The following is a 25,854-nucleotide window of genomic DNA, read 5'->3' as shown; positions in this document are numbered from 1 at the left end:
TAGATAGTTTTATATATATACAGTACATTCAGATAAAAATAGATACATTGATAAAGTCCAAACAAAGCACCAGTAAAAGAAATGGGTGCCAGCCCCAAGGAATAGGTTATTTGCCCAATCTAATAAGACTCAAATTAGGCAGCGCTCCAAAGAACGTAAAATACAAAAAAGAATACTTTATTGCCTCATACTATACATAGATACTGTAGATAATTAGATAGATGTGGCAGTCATTAAATCACTGTTATAGTCAAGGAACATTTATACGTTCATTTTATGACAACAGCTCATTTATAACGTGCCATAGTCCATAAATAGTGCAACAAATGTTCGTTTAGCAGCTGCTACATTTGTAGATAGATATGAGGTATAGTATAGAAAACCTGTCCTCTCTCCTGTGTGGTGTAGTATATAGAGGATCTGTCCTGTGTGGTGTAGTACATAGAGGATCTGTCCTGTGTGGTGTAGTATATAGAGGATCTGTCCTGTGTGGTGTAGTATATAGAGGACCTGTCCTGTGTGGTGTAGTATATAGAGGATCTGTCCTGTGTGGTGTAGTATATAGAGGACCTGTCCTGTGTGGTGTAGTATATAGAGGACCTGTCCTGTGTGGTGTAGTATATAGAGGACCTGTCCTGTGTGGTGTAGTATATAGAGGATCTGTCCTGTTTGGTGTAGTATATAGAGGATCTGTCCTGTGTGGTGTAGTATATAGAGGACCTGTCCTGTGTGGTGTAGTATATAGAGGATCTGTCCTGTGTGGTGTAGTGTATAGAGGATCTGTCCTGTGTGGTGTAGTATATAGAGGACCTGTCCTGTGTGGTGTAGTATATAGAGGACCTGTCCTGTGTGGTGTAGTATATAGAGGACCTGTCCTGTGTGGTGTAGTATATAGAGAATCTCTCCTGTGTGGTGTAGTATATAGAGGATCTCTCCTGTGCGGTGTAGTATATAGAGGACCTGTCCTGTGCGGTGTAGTATATAGAGGACCTGTCCTGTGCGGTGTAGTATATAGAGGAGCTGTCCTGTGTGGTGTAGTATATAGAGGATCTCTCCTGTGTGGTGTAGTATATAGAGGATCTCTCCTGTGCGGTGTAGTATATAGAGGAGCTGTCCTGTGTGGTGTAGTATATAGAGGATCTCTTTTGTGTGGTGTAGTATATAGAGGACCTGTCCTGTGTGGTGTAGTATATAGAGGATCTGTCCTGTGTGGTGTAGTATATAGAGGATCTGTCCTGTGTGGTGTAGTATATAGAGGATCTGTCCTGTGTGGTGTAGTATATAGAGGACCTGTCCTGTGTGGTGTAGTATATAAAGGATCTGTCCTGTGTGGTGTAGTATATAGAGGATCTCTCCTGTGTGGTGTAGTATATAGAGGACCTGTCCTGTGTGGTGTAGTATATAGAGGATCTGTCCTGTGTGGTGTAGTATATAGAGGACCTGTCCTGTGTGGTGTAGTATATAGAGGATCTCTCCTGTGTGGTGTAGTATATAGAGGATCTGTCCTGTGTGGTGTAGTATATAGAGGACCTGTCCTGTGTGGTGTAGTATATAGAGGATCTGTCCTGTGTGGTGTAGTATATAGAGGATCTGTCCTGTGTGGTGCAGTATATAGAGGATCTGTCCTGTGTGGTGTAGTATATAGAGGATCTGACCTGTGTGGTGTAGTATATAGAGGATCTCTCCTGTGTGGTGTAGTATATAGAGGACCTGTCCTGTGTGGTGTAGTATATAGAGGATCTGTCCTGTGTGGTGTAGTATATAGAGGATCTCTCCTGTGTGGTGTAGTATATAGAGGATCTCTCCTGTGTGGTGTAGTATATAGAGGACCTGTCCTGTGTGGTGTAGTATATAGAGGACCTGTCCTGCGTGGTGTAGTATATAGAGGATCTGTCCTGTGTGGTGTAGTATATAGAGGATCTGTCCTGTGTGGTGTAGTATATAGAGGATCTGTCCTGTGTGGTGTAGTATATAGAGGATCTCTCCTGTGTGGTGTAGTATATAGAGGATCTCTCCTGTGTGGTGTAGTATATAGAGGACCTGTCCTGTGTGGTGTAGTATATAGAGGATCTGTCCTGTGTGGTGTAGTATATAGAGGATCTGTCCTGTGCGGTGTAGTATATAGAGGATCTGTCCTGTGCGGTGTAGTATATAGAGGATCTCTCCTGTGTGGTGTAGTATATAGAGGACCTGTCCTGTGTGGTGTAGTATATAGAGGACCTGTCCTGTGTGGTGTAGTATATAGAGGATCTGTCCTGTGTGGTGTAGTATATAGAGGACCTGTCCTGTGTGGTGTAGTATATAGAGGACCTGTCCTGTGTGGTGTAGTATATAGAGGAGCTGTCCTGTGTGGTGTAGTATATAGAGGATCTCTCCTGTGTTGTGTAGTATATAAAGGATCTGTCCTGTGTGGTGTAGTATATAGAGGATCTCTCCTGTGTGGTGTAGTATATAGAGGAGCTGTCCTGTGTGGTGTAGTATATAGAGGATCTCTCCTGTGTGGTGTAGTATATAGAGGACCTGTCCTGTGTGGTGTAGTATATAGAGGATCTGTCCTGTGTGGTGTAGTATATAGAAGATCTCTCCTGTGTGGTCTAGTATATAGAGGATCTGTCCTGTGTGGTGTAGTATATAGAGGACCTGTCCTGTGTGGTGTAGTATATAGAGGATCTCTCCTGTGTGGTGTAGTATATAGAGGACCTGTCCTGTGTGGTGTAGTATATAGAGGACCTGTCCTGTGTGGTGTAGTATATAGAGGACCTGTCCTGTGTGGTGTAGTATATAGAGGACCTGTCCTGTGTGGTGTAGTATATAGAGGATCTCTCCTGTGTGGTGTAGTATATAGAGGAGCTGTCCTGTGTGGTGTAGTATATAGAGGACCTGTCCTGTGTGGTGTAGTATATAGAGGATCTGTCCTGTGTGGTGTAGTATATAGAGGAGCTGTCCTGTGTGGTGTAGTATATAGAGGACCTGTCCTGTGTGGTGTAGTATATAGAGGACCTGTCCTGTGTGGTGTAGTATATAGAGGATCTGTCCTGTGCGGTGTAGTATATAGAGGATCTGTCCTGTGCGGTGTATTATATAGAGGATCTCTCCTGTGTGGTGTAGTATATAGAGGACCTGTCCTGTGTGGTGTAGTATATAGAGGACCTGTCCTGTGTGGTGTAGTATATAGAGGATCTGTCCTGTGTGGTGTAGTATATAGAGGACCTGTCCTGTGTGGTGTAGTATATAGAGGACCTGTCCTGTGTGGTGTAGTATATAGAGGAGCTGTCCTGTGTGGTGTAGTATATAGAGGATCTCTCCTGTGTGGTGTAGTATATATAGGATCTGTCCTGTGTGGTGTAGTATATAGAGGATCTCTCCTGTGTGGTGTAGTATATAGAGGACCTGTCCTGTGTGGTGTAGTATATAGAGGATGTGTCCTGTGTGGTGTAGTATATAGAGGATCTCTCCTGTGTGGTGTAGTATATAGAGGAGCTGTCCTGTGTGGTGTAGTATATAGAGGATCTCTCCTGTGTGGTGTAGTATATAGAGGACCTGTCCTGTGTGGTGTAGTATATAGAGGATCTGTCCTGTGTGGTGTAGTATATAGAAGATCTCTCCTGTGTGGTCTAGTATATAGAGGATCTGTCCTGTGTGGTGTAGTATATAGAGGACCTGTCCTGTGTGGTGTAGTATATAGAGGATCTCTCCTGTGTGGTGTAGTATATAGAGGACCTGTCCTGTGTGGTGTAGTATATAGAGGACCTGTCCTGTGTGGTGTAGTATATAGAGGACCTGTCCTGTGTGGTGTAGTATATAGAGGACCTGTCCTGTGTGGTGTAGTATATAGAGGATCTCTCCTGTGTGGTGTAGTATATAGAGGAGCTGTCCTGTGTGGTGTAGTATATAGAGGACCTGTCCTGTGTGGTGTAGTATATAGAGGATCTGTCCTGTGTGGTGTAGTATATAGAGGACCTGTCCTGTGTGGTGTAGTATATAGAGGACCTGTCCTGTGTGGTGTAGTATATAGAGGACCTGTCCTGTGTGGTGTAGTATATAGAGGATCTGTCCTGTGTGGTGTAGTATATAGAGGATCTGTCCTGTGTGGTGTAGTATATAGAGGACCTGTCCTGTGTGGTGTAGTATATAGAGGACCTGTCCTGTGTGGTGTAGTATATAGAGGACCTGTCCTGTGTGGTGTAGTATATAGAGGACCTGTCCTGTGTGGTGTAGTATATAGAGGATCTGTCCTGTTTGGTGTAGTATATAGAGGATCTGTCCTGTGTGGTGTAGTATATAGAGGACCTGTCCTGTGTGGTGTAGTATATAGAGGATCTGTCCTGTGTGGTGTAGTGTATAGAGGATCTGTCCTGTGTGGTGTAGTATATAGAGGACCTGTCCTGTGTGGTGTAGTACATAGAGGATCTCTCCTGTGTGGTGTAGTATATAGAGGATCTCTCCTGTGTGGTGTAGTATATAGAGGACCTGTCCTGTGCGGTGTAGTATATAGAGGACCTGTCCTGTGCGGTGTAGTATATAGAGGAGCTGTCCTGTGTGGTGTAGTATATAGAGGATCTCTCCTGTGTGGTGTAGTATATAGAGGATCTCTCCTGTGTGGTGTAGTATATAGAGGAGCTGTCCTGTGTGGTGTAGTATATAGAGGATCTCTCCTGTGTGGTGTAGTATATAGAGGACCTGTCCTGTGTGGTGTAGTATATAGAGGACCTGTCCTGTGTGGTGTAGTATATAGAGGATCTGTCCTGTGTGGTGTAGTATATAGAGGATCTGTCCTGTGTGGTGTAGTATATAGAGGATCTGTCCTGTGTGGTGTAGTATATAGAGGACCTGTCCTGTGTGGTGTAGTATATAAAGGATCTGTCCTGTGTGGTGTAGTATATAGATGATCTCTCCTGTGTGGTGTAGTATATAGAGGACCTGTCCTGTGTGGTGTAGTATATAGAGGATCTGTCCTGTGTGGTGTAGTATATAGAGGATCTCTCCTGTGTGGTGTAGTATATAGAGGATCTCTCCTGTGTGGTGTAGTATATAGAGGATCTGTCCTGTGTGGTGTAGTATATAGAGGACCTGTCCTGTGTGGTGTAGTATATAGAGGATCTGTCCTGTGTGGTGTAGTATATAGAGGATCTGTCCTGTGTGGTGTAGTATATAGAGGATCTGTCCTGTGTGGTGTAGTATATAGAGGATCTGACCTGTGTGGTGTAGTATATAGAGGATCTCTCCTGTGTGGTGTAGTATATAGAGGACCTGTCCTGTGTGGTGTAGTATATAGAGGATCTGTCCTGTGTGGTGTAGTATATAGAGGATCTCTCCTGTGTGGTGTAGTATATAGAGGATCTCTCCTGTGTGGTGTAGTATATAGAGGACCTGTCCTGTGTGGTGTAGTATATAGTGGACCTGTCCTGCGTGGTGTAGTATATAGAGGATCTGTCCTGTGTGGTGTAGTATATAGAGGATCTGTCCTGTGTGGTGTAGTACATAGAGGATCTGTCCTGTGTGGTGTAGTATATAGAGGATCTCTCCTGTGTGGTGTAGTATATAGAGGATCTCTCCTGTGTGGTGTAGTATATAGAGGACCTGTCCTGTGTGGTGTAGTATATAGAGGATCTGTCCTGTGTGGTGTAGTATATAGAGGATCTGTCCTGTGCGGTGTAGTATATAGAGGATCTGTCCTGTGCGGTGTAGTATATAGAGGATCTCTCCTGTGTGGTGTAGTATATAGAGGACCTGTCCTGTGTGGTGTAGTATATAGAGGACCTGTCCTGTGTGGTGTAGTATATAGAGGATCTGTCCTGTGTGGTGTAGTATATAGAGGACCTGTCCTGTGTGGTGTAGTATATAGAGGACCTGTCCTGTGTGGTGTAGTATATAGAGGAGCTGTCCTGTGTGGTGTAGTATATAGAGGATCTCTCCTGTGTGGTGTAGTATATATAGGATCTGTCCTGTGTGGTGTAGTATATAGAGGATCTCTCCTGTGTGGTGTAGTATATAGAGGAGCTGTCCTGTGTGGTGTAGTATATAGAGGATCTCTCCTGTGTGGTGTAGTATATAGAGGACCTGTCCTGTATGGTGTAGTATATAGAGGATCTGTCCTGTGTGGTGTAGTATATAGAAGATCTCTCCTGTGTGGTCTAGTATATAGAGGATCTGTCCTGTGTGGTGTAGTATATAGAGGACCTGTCCTGTGTGGTGTAGTATATAGAGGATCTCTCCTGTGTGGTGTAGTATATAGAGGACCTGTCCTGTGTGGTGTAGTATATAGAGGACCTGTCCTGTGTGGTGTAGTATATAGAGGACCTGTCCTGTGTGGTGTAGTATATAGAGGACCTGTCCTGTGTGGTGTAGTATATAGAGGATCTCTCCTGTGTGGTGTAGTATATAGAGGACCTGTCCTGTGTGGTGTAGTATATAGAGGACCTGTCCTGTGTGGTGTAGTATATAGAGGATCTGTCCTGTGTGGTGTAGTATATAGAGGAGCTATCCTGTGTGGTTTAGTATATAGAGGACCTGTCCTGTGTGGTGTAGTATATAGAGGATCTCTCCTGTATGGTGTAGTATATACAGGATCTGTCCTGTGTGGTGTAGTATTTAGAGGACCTGTCCTGTGTGGTGTAGTATATAGAGGATCTGTCCTGTGTGGTGTAGTATATAGAGGACCTGTCCTGTGTGGTGTAGTATATAGAGGATCTGTCCTGTGTGGTGTAGTATATAGAGGACCTGTCCTGTGTGGTGTAGTATATAGAGGATCTGTCCTGTGTGGTGTAGTATATAGAGGAGCTGTCCTGTGTGGTGTAGTATATAGAGGATCTGTCCTGTGTGGTGTAGTATATAGACGATCTGTGCTGTGTGGTGTAGTATATAGAGGATCTCTCCTGTGTGGTGTAGTATATAGAGGATCTCTCCTGTGTGGTGTAGTATATAGAGGACCTGTCCTGTGTGGTGTAGTATATAGAGGATCTGTCCTGTGTGGTGTAGTATATAGAGGATCTCTCCTGTGTGGTGTAGTATATAGAGGATCTCTCCTGTGTGGTGTAGTATATAGAGGATCTCTCCTGTGTGGTGTAGTATATAGAGGACCTGTCCTGTGTGGTGTAGTATATAGAGGACCTGTCCTGTGTGGTGTAGTATATAGAGGATCTGTCCTGTGTGGTGTAGTATATAGAGGACCTGTCCTGTGTGGTGTAGTATATAGAGGATCTGTCCTGTGTGGTGTAGTATATAGAGGATCTGTCCTGTGTGGTGTAGTATATAGAGGATCTGTCCTGTGTGGTGTAGTATATAGAGGACCTGTCCTGTGTGGTGTAGTATATAGAGGACCTGTCCTGTATGGTGTAGTGTATAGAGGATCTGTCCTGTGTGGTGTATTATATAGAGGATCTGTCCTGTGTGGTGTAGTATATAGAGGACCTGTCCTGTGTGGTGTAGTATATAGAGGATCGGTCCTGTGTGGTGTAGTATATAGAGGATCTGTCCTGTGTGGTGTGGTATATAGAGGATCTGTCCTGTGTGGTGTAGTATATAGAGGATCTGTCCTGTGTGGTGTAATATATAGAGGATCTGACCTGTGTGGTGTAGTATATAGAGGACATGTCCTGTGTGGTGTAGTATATAGAGGATCTGTCCTGTGTGGTGTAGTATATAGAGGATCTGTCCTGTGTGATGTAGTATATAGAGGATCTGTCCTGTGTGGTGTAGTATATAGAGGATCTCTCCTGTGTGGTGTAGTATATAGAGGACCTGTCCTGTGTGGTGTAGTATATAGAGGACCTGTCCTGTGTGGTGTAGTATATAGAGGATCTGTCCTGTGTGATGTAGTATATAGAGGATCTGTCCTGTGTGGTGTAGTATATAGAGGATCTGTCCTCTCTCCTGTGCAGTGTAATATGAAGAAGCTACAATACTCGGGTCTGTGACACGGTGACTATTAGGGGGCATTCACACGGAGTAACGCCGGGCGTGTATCACAGCCGTACACGCCGGCGTTACGGCAGACTGCCGAACACTTCCCATTCACTTCAATGGGAGCGCTCGTAAACGCCGCTGTTACGAGCGCTCCCATTGAAGTGAATGGGAAGTGTTCGGCAGTCTACAGTAACGCCGGCGTGTACGGCTGTGATACACGCCCGGCGTTACTCCGTGTGAATGCCCCCTTAGACTCGGGTTGGGTTCATTTCCTTTAGGTTTAGGTGATGAGACGTCTTTTGTTCACATGATAGGAGTTGTAGTCATAGCCGCCATGTAGCCATACCCTATAGTATACAGTATATACGTCATCACACGGAGTCATTGTGAGTGCGGCGCGCCATGTTTAATTTTTCCTGCAGATTCAGAATCAATCTAGGGAACATCTTGTGTGTGTACGATGCTCTACCTGTAGGAGATAGAACCACAGACTAAAGTCTTCATCTTAACCAGAGAACTTTAATGACCTCATAATATATAAATGGCTCTAGAAGATAAATGGCCTGCCACTGCGTCCAGCCCTTGTTCCCTAGATGAGTTTCACTGGGCACAGAACACACTTACGATAGAAATAGATGAGCCGTGCAGAGAGGTTACCAAAGGTAATAAACTTGTTTCTAGAGCGCAAGGGATCAAAACACGGCAGAGATATTATACCCGCTGCATCTGACAGAGGATCTCAGGAGAAAATCCTATTCTAGACCTATATTATGTGAAACTCTGTCTTTCATCAAACTTCTGGAGCCATGCTATGTGGAAGAACCCTATGTATCATCATATTCTGGAGCCATGCTATGTGGAAGAACCCTGTCTATTGTCACATTCTGGAACTGTCCTATGTAGAAGAACCCTATCTATCGTCATATTCTGGAGCCATGCTATGTGGAAGAACCCTGTCTATCGTCACATTCTGGAGTTGTACATTATGCAAGGATCCCATCTATCATCACATTCTAAATCCATACTATGTGGAGGATCCCTGTCTATGTCTATCGTCACATTCTGGAGCAGTAGTATATGGAGAAACCCTGTCTAGTATCCCATTCTGGATCTGGTGTTCACAGTGCATTAGTTGTAGTGTGTTTCAGGTGATGTGTGTCCAGTGTATTCAGGAGCTGTGAGTTCAGTATATTCAGGTGCTGTGTGTCCAGTGTATTCAGGTGCTATGAGTCCAGTGAATTCAGGTGCTATATGTCCAGTGTAACCAGATTCTGTGAATCCAGTATATTCAGGAGTTGAGAGTCCAGTGTATTCAGGTGCTATGGGTCCAGTGTATTCAGGTTCTGTGAGTCCAGTGTATTCAGGTGCTGTGAGTCCAGTGTATTCAGGTGCTGTGAGTCCAATGTATTCACGTCCTGTGAGTCCAGTGTATTCATGTGCTGTGAGTCCAGTGTATTCAGGTTCTGTGAGTCCAGTGTATTTAGGTGCTGTGAGTACAGTTTATTCAGATGCTGTGAGTCCAATGTATTCACGTCCTGTGAGTCCAGTGTATTCATGTGCTGTGAGTCCAGTGTATTCAGGTGCTGTGAGTCCAGTGTATTCAGGTGCTGTGAGTCCAGTGTATTCAGGTGCTGTGAGTCCAGTGTATTCAGGTGCTGTGAGTCCAATGTATTCACGTCCTGTGAGTCCAGTGTATTCATGTGCTGTGAGTCCAGTGTATTCAGGTGCTGTGAGTCCAGTGTATTTAGGTGCTGTGAGTCCAGTTTATTCAGATGCTGTGAGTCCAGTGTATTCAGGAGCTGAGCCCAGTGTATTCAGGTGCTGTGATTCCAGTGTATTCAGGTGCTGTGATTCCAGTGTATTCAGGTGCTGTGAGTCCAGTGTATTCAGGAGCTGAGTCCAGTGTATTCAGGTGCTGTGAGTCCAGTGTATTCAGGAGCTGAGTCCAGTGTATTTAGGTACTGTGAGTCCAGTGTATTCAGGTGAAATGAGTCCAGTGTATTCAGGTGCTGTGAGTCCAGTGTATTCAGGTGCTGTGAGTCCTGTGTATTCAGGTGCTGTGAGTCCTGTGTATTCAGGTGCTGTGAGTCCAATGTATTCAGGTGCTGTGAGTCCAGTGTATTCAGGTGCTGTGAGTCCGGTGTATTCAGGTGCTGTGAGTCCAGTGTATTCAGGTGCTGTGAGTCCAGTGTATTCAGCTGTTGTGAGGCCAGTGAATCCAGGTGCTGTGAGTCCAGTGTATCCAGGTGCTGTGACTCCAGTGTATTCAGGTGCTGTGAGTCCGGTGTATTCAGGTGCTGTGAGTCCAGTGTATTCAGGTGCTGTGAGTCCAGTGTATTCAGATGCTGTGAGTCCAGTGTATTCAGCTGTTGTGAGTCCAGTGAATCCAGGTGCTGTGACTCCAGTGTATTCAGGTGCTGTGAGTCCAGTGTATTCAGGAGCTGAGTACAGTGTATTCAGGTGCTGTGAGTCCAGTGTATTCAGGTGCTGTGAGTCCAGTGTATTCAGGTGCTGTGAGTCCTGTGTATTCAGGTGCTGTGAGTCCTGTGTATTCAGGTGCTGTGAGTCCAATGTATTCAGGTGCTGTGAGTCCAGTGTATTCAGGTGCTGTGAGTCCGGTGTATTCAGGTGCTGTGAGTCCAGTGTATTCAGGTGCTGTGAGTCCAGTGTATTCAGCTGTTGTGAGTCCAGTGAATCCAGGTGCTGTGAGTCCAGTGTATCCAGGTGCTGTGACTCCAGTGTATTCAGGTGCTGTGAGTCTGGTGTATTCAGGTGCTGTGAGTCCAGTGTATTCAGGTGCTGTGAGTCCAGTGTATTCAGGTGCTGTGAGTCCAGTGTATTCAGGTGCTGTGAGTCCAGTGTATTCAGCTGTTGTGAGTCCAGTGAATCCAGGTGCTGTGACTCCAGTGTATTCAGGTGCTGTGAGTCCAGTGTATTCAGGAGCTGAGTACAGTGTATTCAGGTGCTGTGAGTCCAGTGTATTCAGGAGCTGAGTACAGTGTATTCAGGAGCTGTGAGTCAAGTGTATCCAGGTGATGTGAGTCCAGTGTATTCAGGTGCTGTGCCTCTCCCGTCTAACCCACTGCTGACTTACATCTTTTTCAAGTACAGAAATGGGGCAAAAACCATCAACCAGCTGTCAGAGTCCCATTAATTGTATTCCTTAAAGGAAGGCTCTCTAACCAAAAGAATGCAATGAATGAGGCCTTTAAGTGGAACAGAAACTTAACTTTCTGACCACAAACCAATGCAGAGATCATTGTCTTATTATGGATATGCAAATCAGCCTGCAAGTGCAATAAGGGCGGAGCTTAATTTGGTACATTTGTCTACAGACACTCCTGGAATTTGTGCCCAAATTCTCCCCTTTAGATTTGACAATTTTCTGTTAGTCAAATCTAATAAAATCTGGCAAGACCCCGGGCCCTCCTATGTACAGATAACACCAGTCACAATAGGTGATGGTGACAGATCATCTCCTCTTCGTTTCTTCACAGAGCATGCCCACAACACCTCTGTATGCCCACAACACCCTCCCATAGAAGTCAATAGGCTAATAAGGAGTTGTATTGTAACTGACACTGACAGGGTAAAATAGACCAGCTGGGTTCATCTGGATCTGCCAAAACCCAAGAGCTCAGCCATTTTGTACTTGTGATCTGTCATGTGATTACCGGGCTCAATACATCACTAATAGCGCCTTTCCTTTTCTATAAATGTATCCTGCCCAACATGGACATCACCACCGTAAAATGAAGACTTGCAGACTGATTCAATGCAATTTTTGCCTGATAAATGTAGTCACTCCTAGTCATTAGTCATCCATTCCTTCTTGATAATCTCCTTTTCCTTGGCTTCTGCTCCCAACCGGCTTCTTCTCAGGGGACGCCCCCTAGCTTTCAATATTGTTAACAAGAAGCTCTCCTGTCAATTTCTGCAGCTTAGCTGACATGCCATAAGTAAGCAACCTGTGCGACCCAATGAACAGCAGGGAAAAGGATTCATTGCATAAAGAGGTTCTGCAGCATCTGGAGTGTCATCAATTGCAATAGCCAGACTGCTGGAGACACAAAGTATCCGCCGCAGCAGATTCCCAAGCACTTAGGTTCCAATCTTTGTCAGTTGCATCAGAGCACTTCATCCAGGGCGCTTAGACATATTTTGCAAAGGTGTCGTCTCACATTGAACTTATTTGGGTCGAACCAAAAATGCAATTATTATAATCTGGGGACCGTTCAGACCCGAAATCATAATAATGGAAGAAATATCAAAGATGCAGAAAAATTACAAACACTCAGATTCACTTTTCCAGTCTTTTTCAGCTCTGACATCAATGGGGGGTTGGTTCCCCGCAGAAGACCGTTCAAGTCATTGACGTCATGATTCTGATGCCCCACATATAACCACTGAGACCCAATCACAGGCCTCACTGGTGACCAAGGGCAATATTATGATAGGGTCTCCGACACAAATTGCAAGAACTGGCTGATAACAGAAAGCAGTAGAGCTAGCTGCTTAAGTCTTATACAGCACTAAGAGATAGAACCCAGACACCCAAACAACTTCACCATAACCGTCCTCAAAGACGACTTCTGTTGAATTTTGGTCCCAAGTTATCTCCACAGAAACTGGTATAAGAAATAAATGCTCCACCAACTAAAGTCTAACCACAACCCCCAATAAATCCCCAAAGGCAGATCAGAATCAGGAGGACAAATGAGGAGAATAAATGTCCAGGCCAAAAGTCAGTCTGAGAGGTCACATCAGAGCCAAAATCAGGAGACAAGTGAATTTCTAGTATCAAGCCAAGGGTCAGTTCCTAGAGGTCACGTCAGAGCCAAAATCAGGAGACAAGTGAATTTCTAGTATCAAGCCAAGGATCAGTTCCTAGAAGTCACGTCAGAGCCAAAATCAGGAGACAAGTGCATTTCTAGTAGCAAGCCAAGGATCAGTTCCTAGAAGTCACGTCAGAGCCAAAATCAGGAGACAAGTGCATTTCTAGTAGCAAGCCAAGGATCAGTTCCTAGAAGTCCCGTCAGAGCCAAAATCAGGAGACAAGTTAATTTCTAGTATCAAGCCAAGGGTCAGTTCCTAGAGGTCAAGTCAGAGCCAAAATCAGGAGACAAGTGAATTTCTAGTAGCAAGCCAAGGGTCAGTTCCGAGAAGTCACGTCAGAGCCAAAATCAGGAGACAAGTGAATTTCTAGTATCAAGCCATGGGTCAGTTCCTAGAAGTCACGTCAGAGCCAAAATCAGGAGACAAGTGAATTTCTAGTATCAAGCCAAGGGTCAGTTCCTAGAAGTCACGTCAGAGCCAAAATCAGGAGACAAGTGAATTTCTAGTCTCGAGCCAAGGGTCAGTTCCTAGAAGTCACGTCAGAGCCAAAATCAGGAGACAAGTGAATTTCTAGTATCAAGCCAAGGGTCAGTTCCTAGAAGTCACGTCAGAGCCAAAATCAGGAGACAAGTGAATTTCTAGTATCAAGCCAAGGGTCAGTTCCTAGAAGTCACGTCAGAGCCAAAATCAGGAGACAAGTTAATTTCTAGTATCAAGCCATGGGTCAGTTCCTAGACGTCACGTCAGAGCCAAAATCAGGAGCCAAGTGAATTTCTAGTATCAAGCCAAGGGTCAGTTCCTAGAAGTCACGTCAGAGCCAAAATCAGGAGACAAGTGAATTTCTAGTATCAAGCCAAGGGTCAGTTCCTAGAAGTCACATCAGAGCCACAATCAGTAGACAAGTGAATTTCTAGTATCAAGCCAAGGGTCAGTTCCTAGAAGTCACGTCAGAGCCAAAATCAGGAGACAAGTGAATTTCTAGTATCAAGCCAAGGGTCAGTTCCTAGAAGTCACGTCAGAGCCAAAATCAGGAGACAAGCGAATTTCTAGTATCAAGCCAAGGGTCAGTTCCTAGAAGTCACATCAGAGCCAAAATCAGGAGACAAGTGAATTTCTAGTAGCAAGCCAAGGGTCAGTTCCTAGAGGTCACATCAGAGCCAAAATCCGGAGACAAGCAAATATTCTAGTATCAAGCCAAGGGTCAGTTCCTACAGGTCATGTCAGAGCCAAAATCAGGAGACAAGTGAATTTCTAGTAGCAAGCCAAGGGTCAGTTCCTAGAAGTCACATCAGAGCCAAAATCAGGAGACAAGTGAATTTCTAGTATCAAGCCAAGGGTCAGTTCCTAGAAGTCACGTCAGAGCCAAAATCAGGAGACAAGCGAATTTCTAGTATCAAGCCAAGGGTCAGTTTCTAGAAGTCACGTCAGAGCCAAAATCAGGAGACAAGTTAATTTCTAGTATCAAGCCATGGGTCAGTTCCTAGACGTCACGTCAGAGCCAAAATCAGGAGCCAAGTGAATTTCTAGTATCAAGCCAAGGGTCAGTTCCTAGAAGTCACGTCAGAGCCAAAATCAGGAGACAAGTGAATTTCTAGTATCAAGCCAAGGGTCAGTTCCTAGAAGTCACATCAGAGCCAAAATCAGGAGACAAGTGAATTTCTAGTATCAAGCCAAGGGTCAGTTCCTAGAAGTCACGTCAGAGCCAAAATCAGGAGACAAGCGAATTTCTAGTATCAAGCCAAGGGTCAGTTTCTAGAAGTTACATCAGAGCCAAAATCAGGAGACAAGCGAATTTCTAGAAGCAAGCCAAGGGTCAGTTCCTAGAAGTCACATCAGAGCCAAAATCAGGAGACAAGCAAATTTCTAGTAGCAAGCCAAGGGTCCAAATTAAACAGTGCAGCAAATACAATCAGGTAATGAAAGCCAAACTAGGTACAACTAAATAGCAGGCACCTGGGAGAGGAGGAAGAGGGATTAAATATCTCTCCTAAGCTGCTAAGTGGATAAGCGTAAGAGAACTCTGAAGTTTCACGGGTTAGTAAGGCAACCTTAAAGTAATAGTAGCTTGCTGGACAGGCAGCTCATGTCATTGGGACATTGTGGAAAGAAGCCCAAGAAGCCCATGTCACCGCTGAGCCTAATGACCAACCTCAGTGGTCACGTGGGAACACTGACATCACAAAGATATTCTGTAGATATTCTGTAGATATTCCTAGCAATGAGACCTTTATCCTCTATCCTATACATGCCATAGTTGTGGACGCCCCTTTAAGTGACCTCTAATATACCCATAATATACAGCATTATTACAATATCCTAATATATACTGTATATAGATGGTTTACAATGTTACTACTTCTGATACATAAAGTATACAGGTAAGTTCTTTCTCCCCGCTTTGCTCGCTACCATAATTAGTAACGCCAAGGATTTAGTCGTCATGGAAACACGCTTGCGCCCACAGTACAGCATTTCTCGGTCTTGACTACAATATCCTCCGTATTTCCATAGAAGCTCCCATGGTGCTCACACTGCGAAGGAAATGCTGTAGGTAAGCCGAGTGGAAATCCACTAAGCCATTGTTCTATCCAACAATGCCTCATACATTATTCTGGACTCCCGCTGCATGAATTAAAGGGCAATTTCATTCATAAAATTTTTTTTTTGAGTCATTTAGATCCATAGGGGGCAGTATTACTACCGTAGCTAGTGCCGGTAAAGATATTCCATTTGTTGGATGGATTTGACAAACACTTTACCTATAACGGGTTACCTCTCCGCCCCCGCTCCTTAACAGCTTGTGCAAAATGCATTACCAGCAGGGGGCGACAGTGAGAGGGGAAATAAGATGTTAATACATGAAGGGAAAAATCTATCTTATAATAACTTTACCATTGAAATTAATCAAAAAATTAATCATTGAAATTAATCAAGAAATTAATCAAATTTCACCACCTCTCCCCACTTCCAAATGCTGTAACTTGTATAGGTGGCGCTCCACTGATTTCAGCTCAGTTGGAATTTTTTCTCTAGCCCTCGCCATTCCTGAGCTACCAGTGCACCCAATAGACTAATTATTCTATCTACCGTCATATGGGTGGTCCTAGGTTGGAACAGATAGTCTGGAACCGCCCACCTGACAATAGAGAGCCTATGGTGGGGCCCCCTAATTATGACCCCCCCCCCCATTGGCCCCCACACAATACACAACCCCCTTCTTTTGGCCCACCATCACCTTAAGTCGCCTCGTGGAAGGTGTGTACGCCCCTGGGTGGGGGCTAGAGAAAAAATTCCAACTGTGCTGGCATCAGTGGGGCGGAGCCTATTAAAGGGCGGAGTCTGTGGGAGGGGTGATTGTTTTTTTTGAGGATGTTTCTGCACAGAGACTAGAGGAGTGACAGGTCATGTGTCTGATCCCCTCTTTTCTGCCCTCGTGCACCCTGGATACCCTGCATTGCACGCCATAGATTCCATTGCACTCAATGATCATGTGATCGGCATTACAACTGTCACATGCCTAATAGGACACAACGTAGCAGTGACTGTAACAATGCAAACATTGCAGATTTCCCTTTAATTCCACGGCAGATTTGTTGCAGATTTTACTCCAAAGGGTAAGATCCATGATGAGAATCCGCAGAGAGAATTAATGAGAAGCTCCATTGATGCTCAGATTTCATTCCGCAGTTTGCAGAAGATCTTTACTTTGTTACTACTGCAACACGCTGCAGGTTTTCTGCCTGGAAATATGGAGAGAATATCTGCAGTGTATCCACTGTGTGTGAATGTTCCCCTGTACTGCAGCGATATAAAAACCTGGCGCTGCAGAATTGTGCGGTCCAGATCGTGACGTTTGCTGGGACAATTACACGACGCATCATCATGTAGGTGTCGTGATCATAGCGGGATTGCTGCTGCGAAACTGCCGTGATCCACATTAGCAACATTGTGGATGAGTCGCAAACAAATCTCATCCATGTGCTGAGATTTAAAGGGGTTGTGTCCAGTGATTATCCAACAGCCCCATAGCAGTGAATGGTGTGCTCTATTTACAAAGACGCATGGGGGACCTTCGATCCACCATCCTCTTGCTCGCTGGTGGTTGGACCCCCAGCAATCTGACACTTATCCCCTATCCTCTGGTATCCTGGTGAATGTTACCTCTGTACCTTTGATAGATACATCCCTTGTGATGAAGAGACCATTAGTTATGTATTTCCAGTCCTGTATTGTTCTTTTGTGTATTACACCTTATTCATATTAACCCCTCTGGAAAGGAATGCAATATTTCTGCCTTGTAAGCAATCCCCTCTGTTGTATCAAAGCCCTTTTGTTGTTCCATACCTAGCTCCATTTGTATACCTGTGCTAAACTCATTATCCTGGAGTTGCGTATTGAAAGACCTCTAAGTACACAAACCCCAGACATGGTGTCTGTAAGTCAAACTTCAAAGGGAATATGGTTTTCTGATAATCTTTCCCTAGGAGGACATGCCACAGTTGCACTGTCACATTTCTCAGGGGCGCAAGGCAGAACCGAACATTCCAAGTCCACACTCGGGGGTGTTGAAAGCAGGGGAAAGGTCCATTCACTGAACGCATTACCCAAAGGGAATTGGGGTCTCATAATTGGTGACTACATGATGTGGGTCTCGCCACAAACCCCATCATACACCTTGTCTGGCGAGGAAATATGACAATACATGGTTATTTGGTCTCAAGGATGGAGGGTTGGACTTTCCACCCTACTGACATCACTCAGGGAGGAACCTGGGAAGAGACTGGGAGAATGAAACGGTCTCACCTGTGGAGACAAAGGGCGTTCTGACCCTGGAAGCCATGTGAGCAAATTGAGGCTCCCGTACTTACTTATGGCCTAGGAATCAGGCTTCAGTGAGACTCATTTTGGTATTTCTTTTCTATCTTTTATTCCCATTTTCTGTATTGTATTGTGCTTTTATATGTATTTGCTTGTCATCTACTGATATGTATTTCTGTATATGGCTAGTGGCTAGTACCAACCCACTCGTGTTAATAAACATATACAATTTATAAAGCTTGTTTTGTATTATCCTATGAGCCCAGCAAACTCAGGGGGTTATATAGTTTACTATATAATATATAACATGCTACCTAGTCAGTCACTTACCTTCAGTGTGTACTGCAGACACATAAGTCCAGTTGTACCTTTTGACAATATCCACCATAGCTCTCGCCTGCTGGGCATCAGAAGGTACCACTCTCATGAAATACTTGTACAGGGTCTTGTCACTGAGGTCCATGCTTGTTGCCGAATAAGCAATCTGAGGTATATTAAAGAGCTGCAATAAATTCTGTACTTGGATAGCCACAGAGCTGGAACCAGGTCCAATAACTCCAACTATGGGCTTTTTTGAGTGGAATGACGAAGAAGAACCATCAACGCATCGGACAAGACCTTCTTCTTCTTCCGATGAAATAAGAGAGTCTCTTATAAACTCAATACTTTGCTCTAAAGCCACCGCTGAATGCCAGCAAGAGTCACGGATCTCACATCCAAGAGTTATGTTTGGCAACAGATTGGGGTCGGCGTTGATTCTATCGAGGGTGTGCAGCATGGCTTCCACTCTTTGGATGCCATATTGTTCCCGGATCTCTCCACACTTCCTTTCGTGAACTTTGTCAACAGTTGGCTGGTGGTGGACAGAAAACAAGGCTCCGATGACAACGTCCCCTGGCATATAGGCCACCACCCGTCTTTCATTGGTCTGCGCCAACACCATAAACCCAACGCCATTTTCCTTTAAGAGCAGAAGAACCAACCAGATGTAAGGAAACATTTTAGGTCACAATTTAGGCAGGAGAGGACAACATTATGAAAGCAAAATTTTCAGTGCTGGTAGTCTTCTATTCCTGGTTTAGGTTTCCTCCATGCACTATATCCCACCATGTAATGGTTGACCATTGATGACTGTAGACCCTCCGTGAAGATCTTCACACCCAACCCGAATGGTCATTACCTAAAAATAAGCAGAAGAAGACACATCAGCCTGTTTATCATGGCTTCTTCATCATACTGAGACGTAATCCAATCTATAGGGGGGAATTATTAGAAAACCTTTCAGATATGGAACCTGAGGGTCTCTCTGTGCAATGTAGGAGAAGGTCAAAGATGATGAAACATGAAATAATCATATTTAGAATCCTCTGCATCTAGATTTTATTCATAGGAAAAATGTAAAGGTCATTGAGTGGTTTGATTGAATGTTTGTACCCAAACAAGACTCTAGATAAGAACATAAATAAATCTATCATTCCGTACATGTCCTATACCTTCTGAAATCCCTCTGTGGACGTTCAGATGTATCCTTCTCTGCCCTTACTCTTGGTTGGACGTGTCCAGATATTTGATACGTTAAGAGGTGACCAAGAGAAGAAGAAATATCTAATGTATACACAATATTCATCAACCTGAAGCACATGGCACAACTCTGTATCTGTCAGTGTGTGGGCACCGAGTAGTCATGGCACGCTTTTGAGATGGATGGTGGATAGAGCAGAAGAACTTGTTTGAATGGTCTAACTGAGGTCACCTCCAGCCAAACTTGTATAAAAGCTCTAAAGCTTCTGTTGTGACTTCTTCTACAGCCCTGTCAACGTGTCAAACTGAGGTTCCTTGCACCCTCCAGATTCTGGGGCCTACCCTCCAACATCCCTAAGAAAACAGACCGTAGTAGCCTTTCAATTTGGGTGTCTTCTTCTGGACCATCAGTGTGTTAGAGTTTGGGCCACCAGAGGATCCTCTGGTACACAGGTGAACACCATGTGTGGTCCTGGTTCCCCTTTGAGATGGATGCTGTGTTGACTGAGAGCCAAGTGTGACATGCACCATGGTACATGCGTGTAATCTTGGTCTAACTGAGGGTATCTCCAGATAATATTTGTAAAAGAGCCCTCACAGAGTTCCCGGGATGACTACTTCTGCTGATTTCCCATAGCATCAGTTCCTTGGCCAAGTTCCTTGGCGCACTAGATAAAATGATTCTGGGACCCTGTCACGGGATGGTTAGAGTCTATACTATAGGCAATGTGTAATATATATTTCATGTGGAATGTATTCTCTAACCTGTTGTAAACATCAGTGTGTAGTTGGCTGATTAGGGTCTAGTGTGTTAGCACATTGTATGCAAATACCTCTAACTAGTGAGGACCAGTGAGGACAATGGGTGGAGATAATCTGATCAGTGTCTCCAAGAAGATGTTGGACGGTGCATTGTCCACAGGAGACAGGGAGTCTGCTCTCCTTGGTATAGGTGAGGGGGGAAGGATCTGTGACTCAGCCCTCCCCACCCACAGATAGAGGAAGTAACAGTCTTAGTATATAGTTGTAGCTAGCAGTTAGTATGTGTTAGCCGGCCTGTGCACAGCTCTGCAGAGAGCCAGGATTTAGTTACAGGACCAAGGAGCCAAAGCTATCATTGGATTGTGACTTCTGTGGACTTATTGTTATTACGGTTGATGTGACCGCCGCCGGCTACTAACTTTGTGGATTACAATAAATTGCTGTTGTCTCCCGACCTCTTGCGTCCCTGTTGATTCAAAAGACCATCCGGAGGAAGACGTATACCTTTGCTCCGTGACAACTGGTTGGCAGCGGTGGGATCAACAGCGGATAGCGAGATGGACTACAGCAGCCCAGCGATTAATGGAGCCACAACCTCAGAATACAGGAACTGGACTATGGCAAGTCTAAAATTAAGGGCCCGGGAACAAAACCTGAGTTACCAGGGAAGAACGAAAGAGCAACTGATCGAGGCACTGGAGGAGATGACCCTGCAAAGCGACCATGAGGAGGGCTGCCCCCAGGAGACTGGAGAGATACAGGAGTGGCAGGTACAGACCCAAAAGAGCAGATGGGTTGTTTTGTATGAGGAGGAATTGGCAGTGCTGGGGCTAGAAGCAACTGCAGAGCAAAGGAGTAGAGCGTTACAGAGGGCTCAGGAAACGGAGAAGGAGGAACAGAGAATGGCGCATGAAAAGGAAAGAATGGCGCATGAAATGCGAATGGCTGAGATAACTATGAGGAATTATAATCAAACGTCGACCCCCAGCCCAACAGTGAGAGAACCACCATATGTCTCCCATAAACACTTCAAGACCTTTGAGGAAGCGGCTGGGGATGTTGATGGATATTTTCAGGACTTCGAACACCAGTGCCGCCTGATGGAAGTCCCAGAGAAGGATTGGGTCCGGTATCTGGTGGGGCACCTACGAGATGGGGCTGCGGAAGCTCTCAGAGCCATGGACCCTAGTGATCAGCGGGACTATGAGGCCATTAAAAGAGCGGTGCAGAAGTATTATGCAGTCACTCCAGAGACCTACCGAGTTCAGTTCCGCTCTTTGTCTTACAATGGGGGAAGCTCCTTCTACATGTTCGCCCACAAGTTGAAGCAAGCATGCAAGCGCTGGCTAGAAGGAGAGGAGGCTGTCACAGTCGATAAGATCCTCCAAGTCATACTTAAGGAACAGTTCTTTTCCCAGTGCCCCGCTGAGATCCGTGAGTGGGTGCTGGAACGGAACCCAGCCACAGTTGAGCAAGCTGCTTCTCTTGCAGATGAGGGCCTGACCATCAAGCCGCAGTGGAAGAGGTTGTTTGCAGAGGAGCGGAAAACTACCACAGTCCGCCAGACACCCTTCAGCCAGCCAACCACCTTTCGTGCCCGGCCTCAGGATTACAATTCCCCCTCTACCCCTGTCCCAGCCCATCGGCCTCCAGCTATGAACAACCCTGTCCCTAGACAACGACCTACTGGAAGAATGCTAGAGCGCAGATGTTTTGGGTGCGGGCGGCCTGGACATTTGCAAGCTAGTTGCCCTGTTAACATGGGGGCACGGGCCACCGTGGCATCCCGGCCTATTCACTACCTGGGAACCACTCCTAGGACAGAAAGTTTGGCCCCATTTCCAGATGACTCCATGAATGACACATCTGTTCCACCTCCAGGGGTCTATGGGATTCAGCCTTCCGCCACACATCCCGCAAACCTTCAGAGGAAGCACTTGCAGGAGGTCCTACTGGATGGCCGAACAGTTGTTGGATTCCGGGACTCGGGAGCTTTCCTAACGGTAGCGGACCCCCGAGTTGTGCGACCCGAGGCCCTAGAGGAGGGTCCTGGCATTTCTATCAAGTTGGCAGGGGGTACTCAAAGACGTATTCCTAAAGCTACCGTGGAACTCGACTATGGTTATGGACCAAAACGATGCACAATTGGTGTGATGAGCGGGCTGCCGGCCGATGTTCTGTTAGGCAACGATGTTGGAAATCTACAGTGCCACTTTGTGGGAGCAGTGACCCGAAGCCAAGCTCAGGGAGAAGCCAACATGGATCCACCGGATTTTCTGACAGATGCCAGCCCTTCAACCCTACAACTTTACCATTCAGTACCGCCGAGGGAACCAACACCAGAACACAGATGGGTTATCCCGGCAGGAGGAAATATGAGCTATAGAGACTGATGTGCATTCCCCAATTTACCTGTGTAGGCCAATTGTGTCATGCACATGTTTTGAGAGGGGGAGGGGTTGTCACGGGATGGTTAGAGTCTATACTATAGGCAATGTGTAATATATATTTCATGTGGAATGTATTCTCTAACCTGTTGTAAACATCAGTGTGTAGTTGGCTGATTAGGGTCTAGTGTGTTAGCACATTGTATGCAAATACCTCTAACTAGTGAGGACCAGTGAGGACAATGGGTGGAGATAATCTGATCAGTGTCTCCAAGAAGATGTTGGACGGTGCATTGTCCACAGGAGACAGGGAGTCTGCTCTCCTTGGTATAGGTGAGGGGGGAAGGATCTGTGACTCAGCCCTCCCCACCCACAGATAGAGGAAGTAACAGTCTTAGTATATAGTTGTAGCTAGCAGTTAGTATGTGTTAGCCGGCCTGTGCACAGCTCTGCAGAGAGCCAGGACTTAGTTACAGGACCAAGGAACCAAAGTTATCATTGGATTGTGACTTCTGTGGACTTATTGTTATTACGGTTGATGTGACCGCCGCCGGCTACTAACTTTGTGGATTACAATAAATTGCTGTTGTCTCCCGACCTCTTGCGTCCCTGTTGATTCAAAAGACCATCCGGAGGAAGACGTATACCTTTGCTCCGTGACAACTGGTTGGCAGCGGTGGGATCAACAGCGGATAGCGAGATGGACTACAGCAGCCCAGCGATTAATGGAGCCACAACCTCAGAATACAGGAACTGGACTATGGCAAGTCTAAAATTAAGGGCCCGGGAACAAAACCTGAGTTACCAGGGAAGAACGAAAGAGCAACTGATCGAGGCACTGGAGGAGATGACCCTGCAAAGCGACCATGAGGAGGGCTGCCCCCAGGAGACTGGAGAGATACAGGAGTGGCAGGTACAGACCCAAAAGAGCAGATGGGTTGTTTTGTATGAGGAGGAGTTGGCAGTGCTGGGGCTAGAAGCAACTGCAGAGCAAAGGAGTAGAGCGTTACAGAGGGCTCAGGAAACGGAGAAGGAGGAACAGAGAATGGCGCATGAAAAGGAAAGAATGGCGCATGAAATGCGAATGGCTGAGATAACTATGAGGAATTATAATCAAACGTCGACCCCCAGCCCAACAGTGAGAGAACCACCATATGTCTCCCATAAACACTTCAAGACCTTTGAGGAAGCGGCTGGGGATGTTGATGGATATTTTCAGGACTTCGAACACCAGTGCCGCCTGATGGAAGTCCCAGAGAAGGATTGGGTCCGGTATCTGGTGGGGCACCTACGAGATGGGGCTGCGGAAGCTCTCAGAGCCATGGACCCTAGTGATCAGCGGGACTATGAGGCCATTAAAAGAGCGGTGCAGAAGTATTATGCAGTCACTCCAGAGACCTACCGAGTTCAGTTCCGCTCTTTGTCTTACAATGGGGGAAGCTCCTTCCACATGTTCGCCCACAAGTTGAAGCAAGCATGCAAGCGCTGGCTAGAAGGAGAGGAGGCTGTCACAGTCGATAAGATCCTCCAAGTCATACTTAAGGAACAGTTCTTTTCCCAGTGCCCCGCTGAGATCCGTGAGTGGGTGCTGGAACGGAACCCAGCCACAGTTGAGCAAGCTGCTTCTCTTGCAGATGAGGGCCTGACCATCAAGCCGCAGTGGAAGAGGTTGTTTGCAGAGGAGCGGAAAACTACCACAGTCCGCCAGACACCCTTCAGCCAGCCAACCACCTTTCGTGCCCGGCCTCAGGATTACAATTCCCCCTCTACCCCTGTCCCAGCCCATCGGCCTCCAGCTATGAACAACCCTGTCCCTAGACAACGACCTACTGGAAGAATGCTAGAGCGCAGATGTTTTGGGTGCGGGCGGCCTGGACATTTGCAAGCTAGTTGCCCTGTTAACATGGGGGCACGGGCCACCGTGGCATCCCGGCCTATTCACTACCTGGGAACCACTCCTAGGACAGAAAGTTTGGCCCCATTTCCAGATGACTCCATGAATGACACATCTGTTCCACCTCCAGGGGTCTATGGGATTCAGCCTTCCGCCACACATCCCGCAAACCTTCAGAGGAAGCACTTGCAGGAGGTCCTACTGGATGGCCGAACAGTTGTTGGATTCCGGGACTCGGGAGCTTTCCTAACGGTAGCGGACCCCCGAGTTGTGCGACCCGAGGCCCTAGAGGAGGGTCCTGGCATTTCTATCAAGTTGGCAGGGGGTACTCAAAGACGTATTCCTAAAGCTACCGTGGAACTCGACTATGGTTATGGACCAAAACGATGCACAATTGGTGTGATGAGCGGGCTGCCGGCCGATGTTCTGTTAGGCAACGATGTTGGAAATCTACAGTGCCACTTTGTGGGAGCAGTGACCCGAAGCCAAGCTCAGGGAGAAGCCAACATGGATCCACCGGATTTTCTGACAGATGCCAGCCCTTCAACCCTACAACTTTACCATTCAGTACCGCCGAGGGAACCAACACCAGAACACAGATGGGTTATCCCGGCAGGAGGAAATATGAGCTATAGAGACTGATGTGCATTCCCCAATTTACCTGTGTAGGCCAATTGTGTCATGCACATGTTTTGAGAGGGGGAGGGGTTGTCACGGGATGGTTAGAGTCTATACTATAGGCAATGTGTAATATATATTTCATGTGGAATGTATTCTCTAACCTGTTGTAAACATCAGTGTGTAGTTGGCTGATTAGGGTCTAGTGTGTTAGCACATTGTATGCAAATACCTCTAACTAGTGAGGACCAGTGAGGACAATGGGTGGAGATAATCTGATCAGTGTCTCCAAGAAGATGTTGGACGGTGCATTGTCCACAGGAGACAGGGAGTCTGCTCTCCTTGGTATAGGTGAGGGGGGAAGGATCTGTGACTCAGCCCTTCCCCCCCACAGATATAGGTGTAACAGTCTTAGTATATAGATGTAGCTAGCAGTTAGTATGTGTTAGCCGGCCTGTGCACAGCTCTGCAGAGAGCCAGAATTTAGTTACAGGACCAAGGAACCAAAGTTATCATTGGATTGTGACTTCTGTGGACTTATTGTTATTACGGTTGATGTGACCGCCGCCGGCTACTAACTTTGTGGATTACAATAAATTGCTGTTGTCTCCCGACCTCTTGCGTCCCTGTTGATTCAAAAGACCATCCGGAGGAAGACGTATACCTTTGCTCCGTGACAGACCCAATCTCCAACATCCCCCAGGAAACTGACCATAGTACTCTTCAAATTCTGGTGTCTTCTTCTGGACCATTATTGTGTTAGAGCCTGGGACAACCAGGAGATCCTCTAGTACACAGCTGGACCAGTCCAACACTGGATGGGCCTGTTTATATACCCACTGTGACCTCTAGGAATAATACCTAATGGTGGGGTCTCCTGCTGGACTACTTCTGATGCACCTCATTACAGCAGGAAATGTAGAGCAAGTGCCAGGTCTGTGATGGATCTTCATTCTCTGGGTGGAAATACTTGTTTTTATATTTACATTCTGTTAATCTGCCTGAATTATATTGTCTGCTGGAGCTTTCTATATTCACAACCCTGCAAGGATCAGAGGAGAAATCTCCCAGCAGCCCTTTCTGGTTCATTATCTGCACAGAACTGTGTGGTCC

At 46.0% G+C, this 25,854-nt stretch overlaps 1 protein-coding gene across 10 annotated transcripts in view; it reads right to left on the bottom strand.

Moving 5' to 3' along the window:
- GRM5 (glutamate metabotropic receptor 5) overlaps nucleotides 1–25,854 on the bottom strand; it is a 282,158-nt gene that overhangs the window by 249,142 nt on the left and 7,162 nt on the right. For all 10 annotated transcript variants that reach the window (XM_075266190.1, XM_075266188.1, XM_075266191.1 and 7 more), the window contains exon 2: nucleotides 17,890–18,739. In XM_075266190.1, the coding sequence (XP_075122291.1) occupies nucleotides 17,890–18,559 (670 nt within the window). In that variant the 5' untranslated portion in view covers nucleotides 18,560–18,739. The remainder of the gene's footprint in view (nucleotides 1–17,889; nucleotides 18,740–25,854) is intronic.

This window comes from Leptodactylus fuscus, chromosome 2 (genome assembly GCF_031893055.1).
Source record: "Leptodactylus fuscus isolate aLepFus1 chromosome 2, aLepFus1.hap2, whole genome shotgun sequence".
Classification (NCBI taxonomy): Eukaryota; Metazoa; Chordata; class Amphibia; order Anura; family Leptodactylidae; genus Leptodactylus; species Leptodactylus fuscus.
This window is presented reverse-complemented; position numbering and strand designations above follow the sequence as displayed.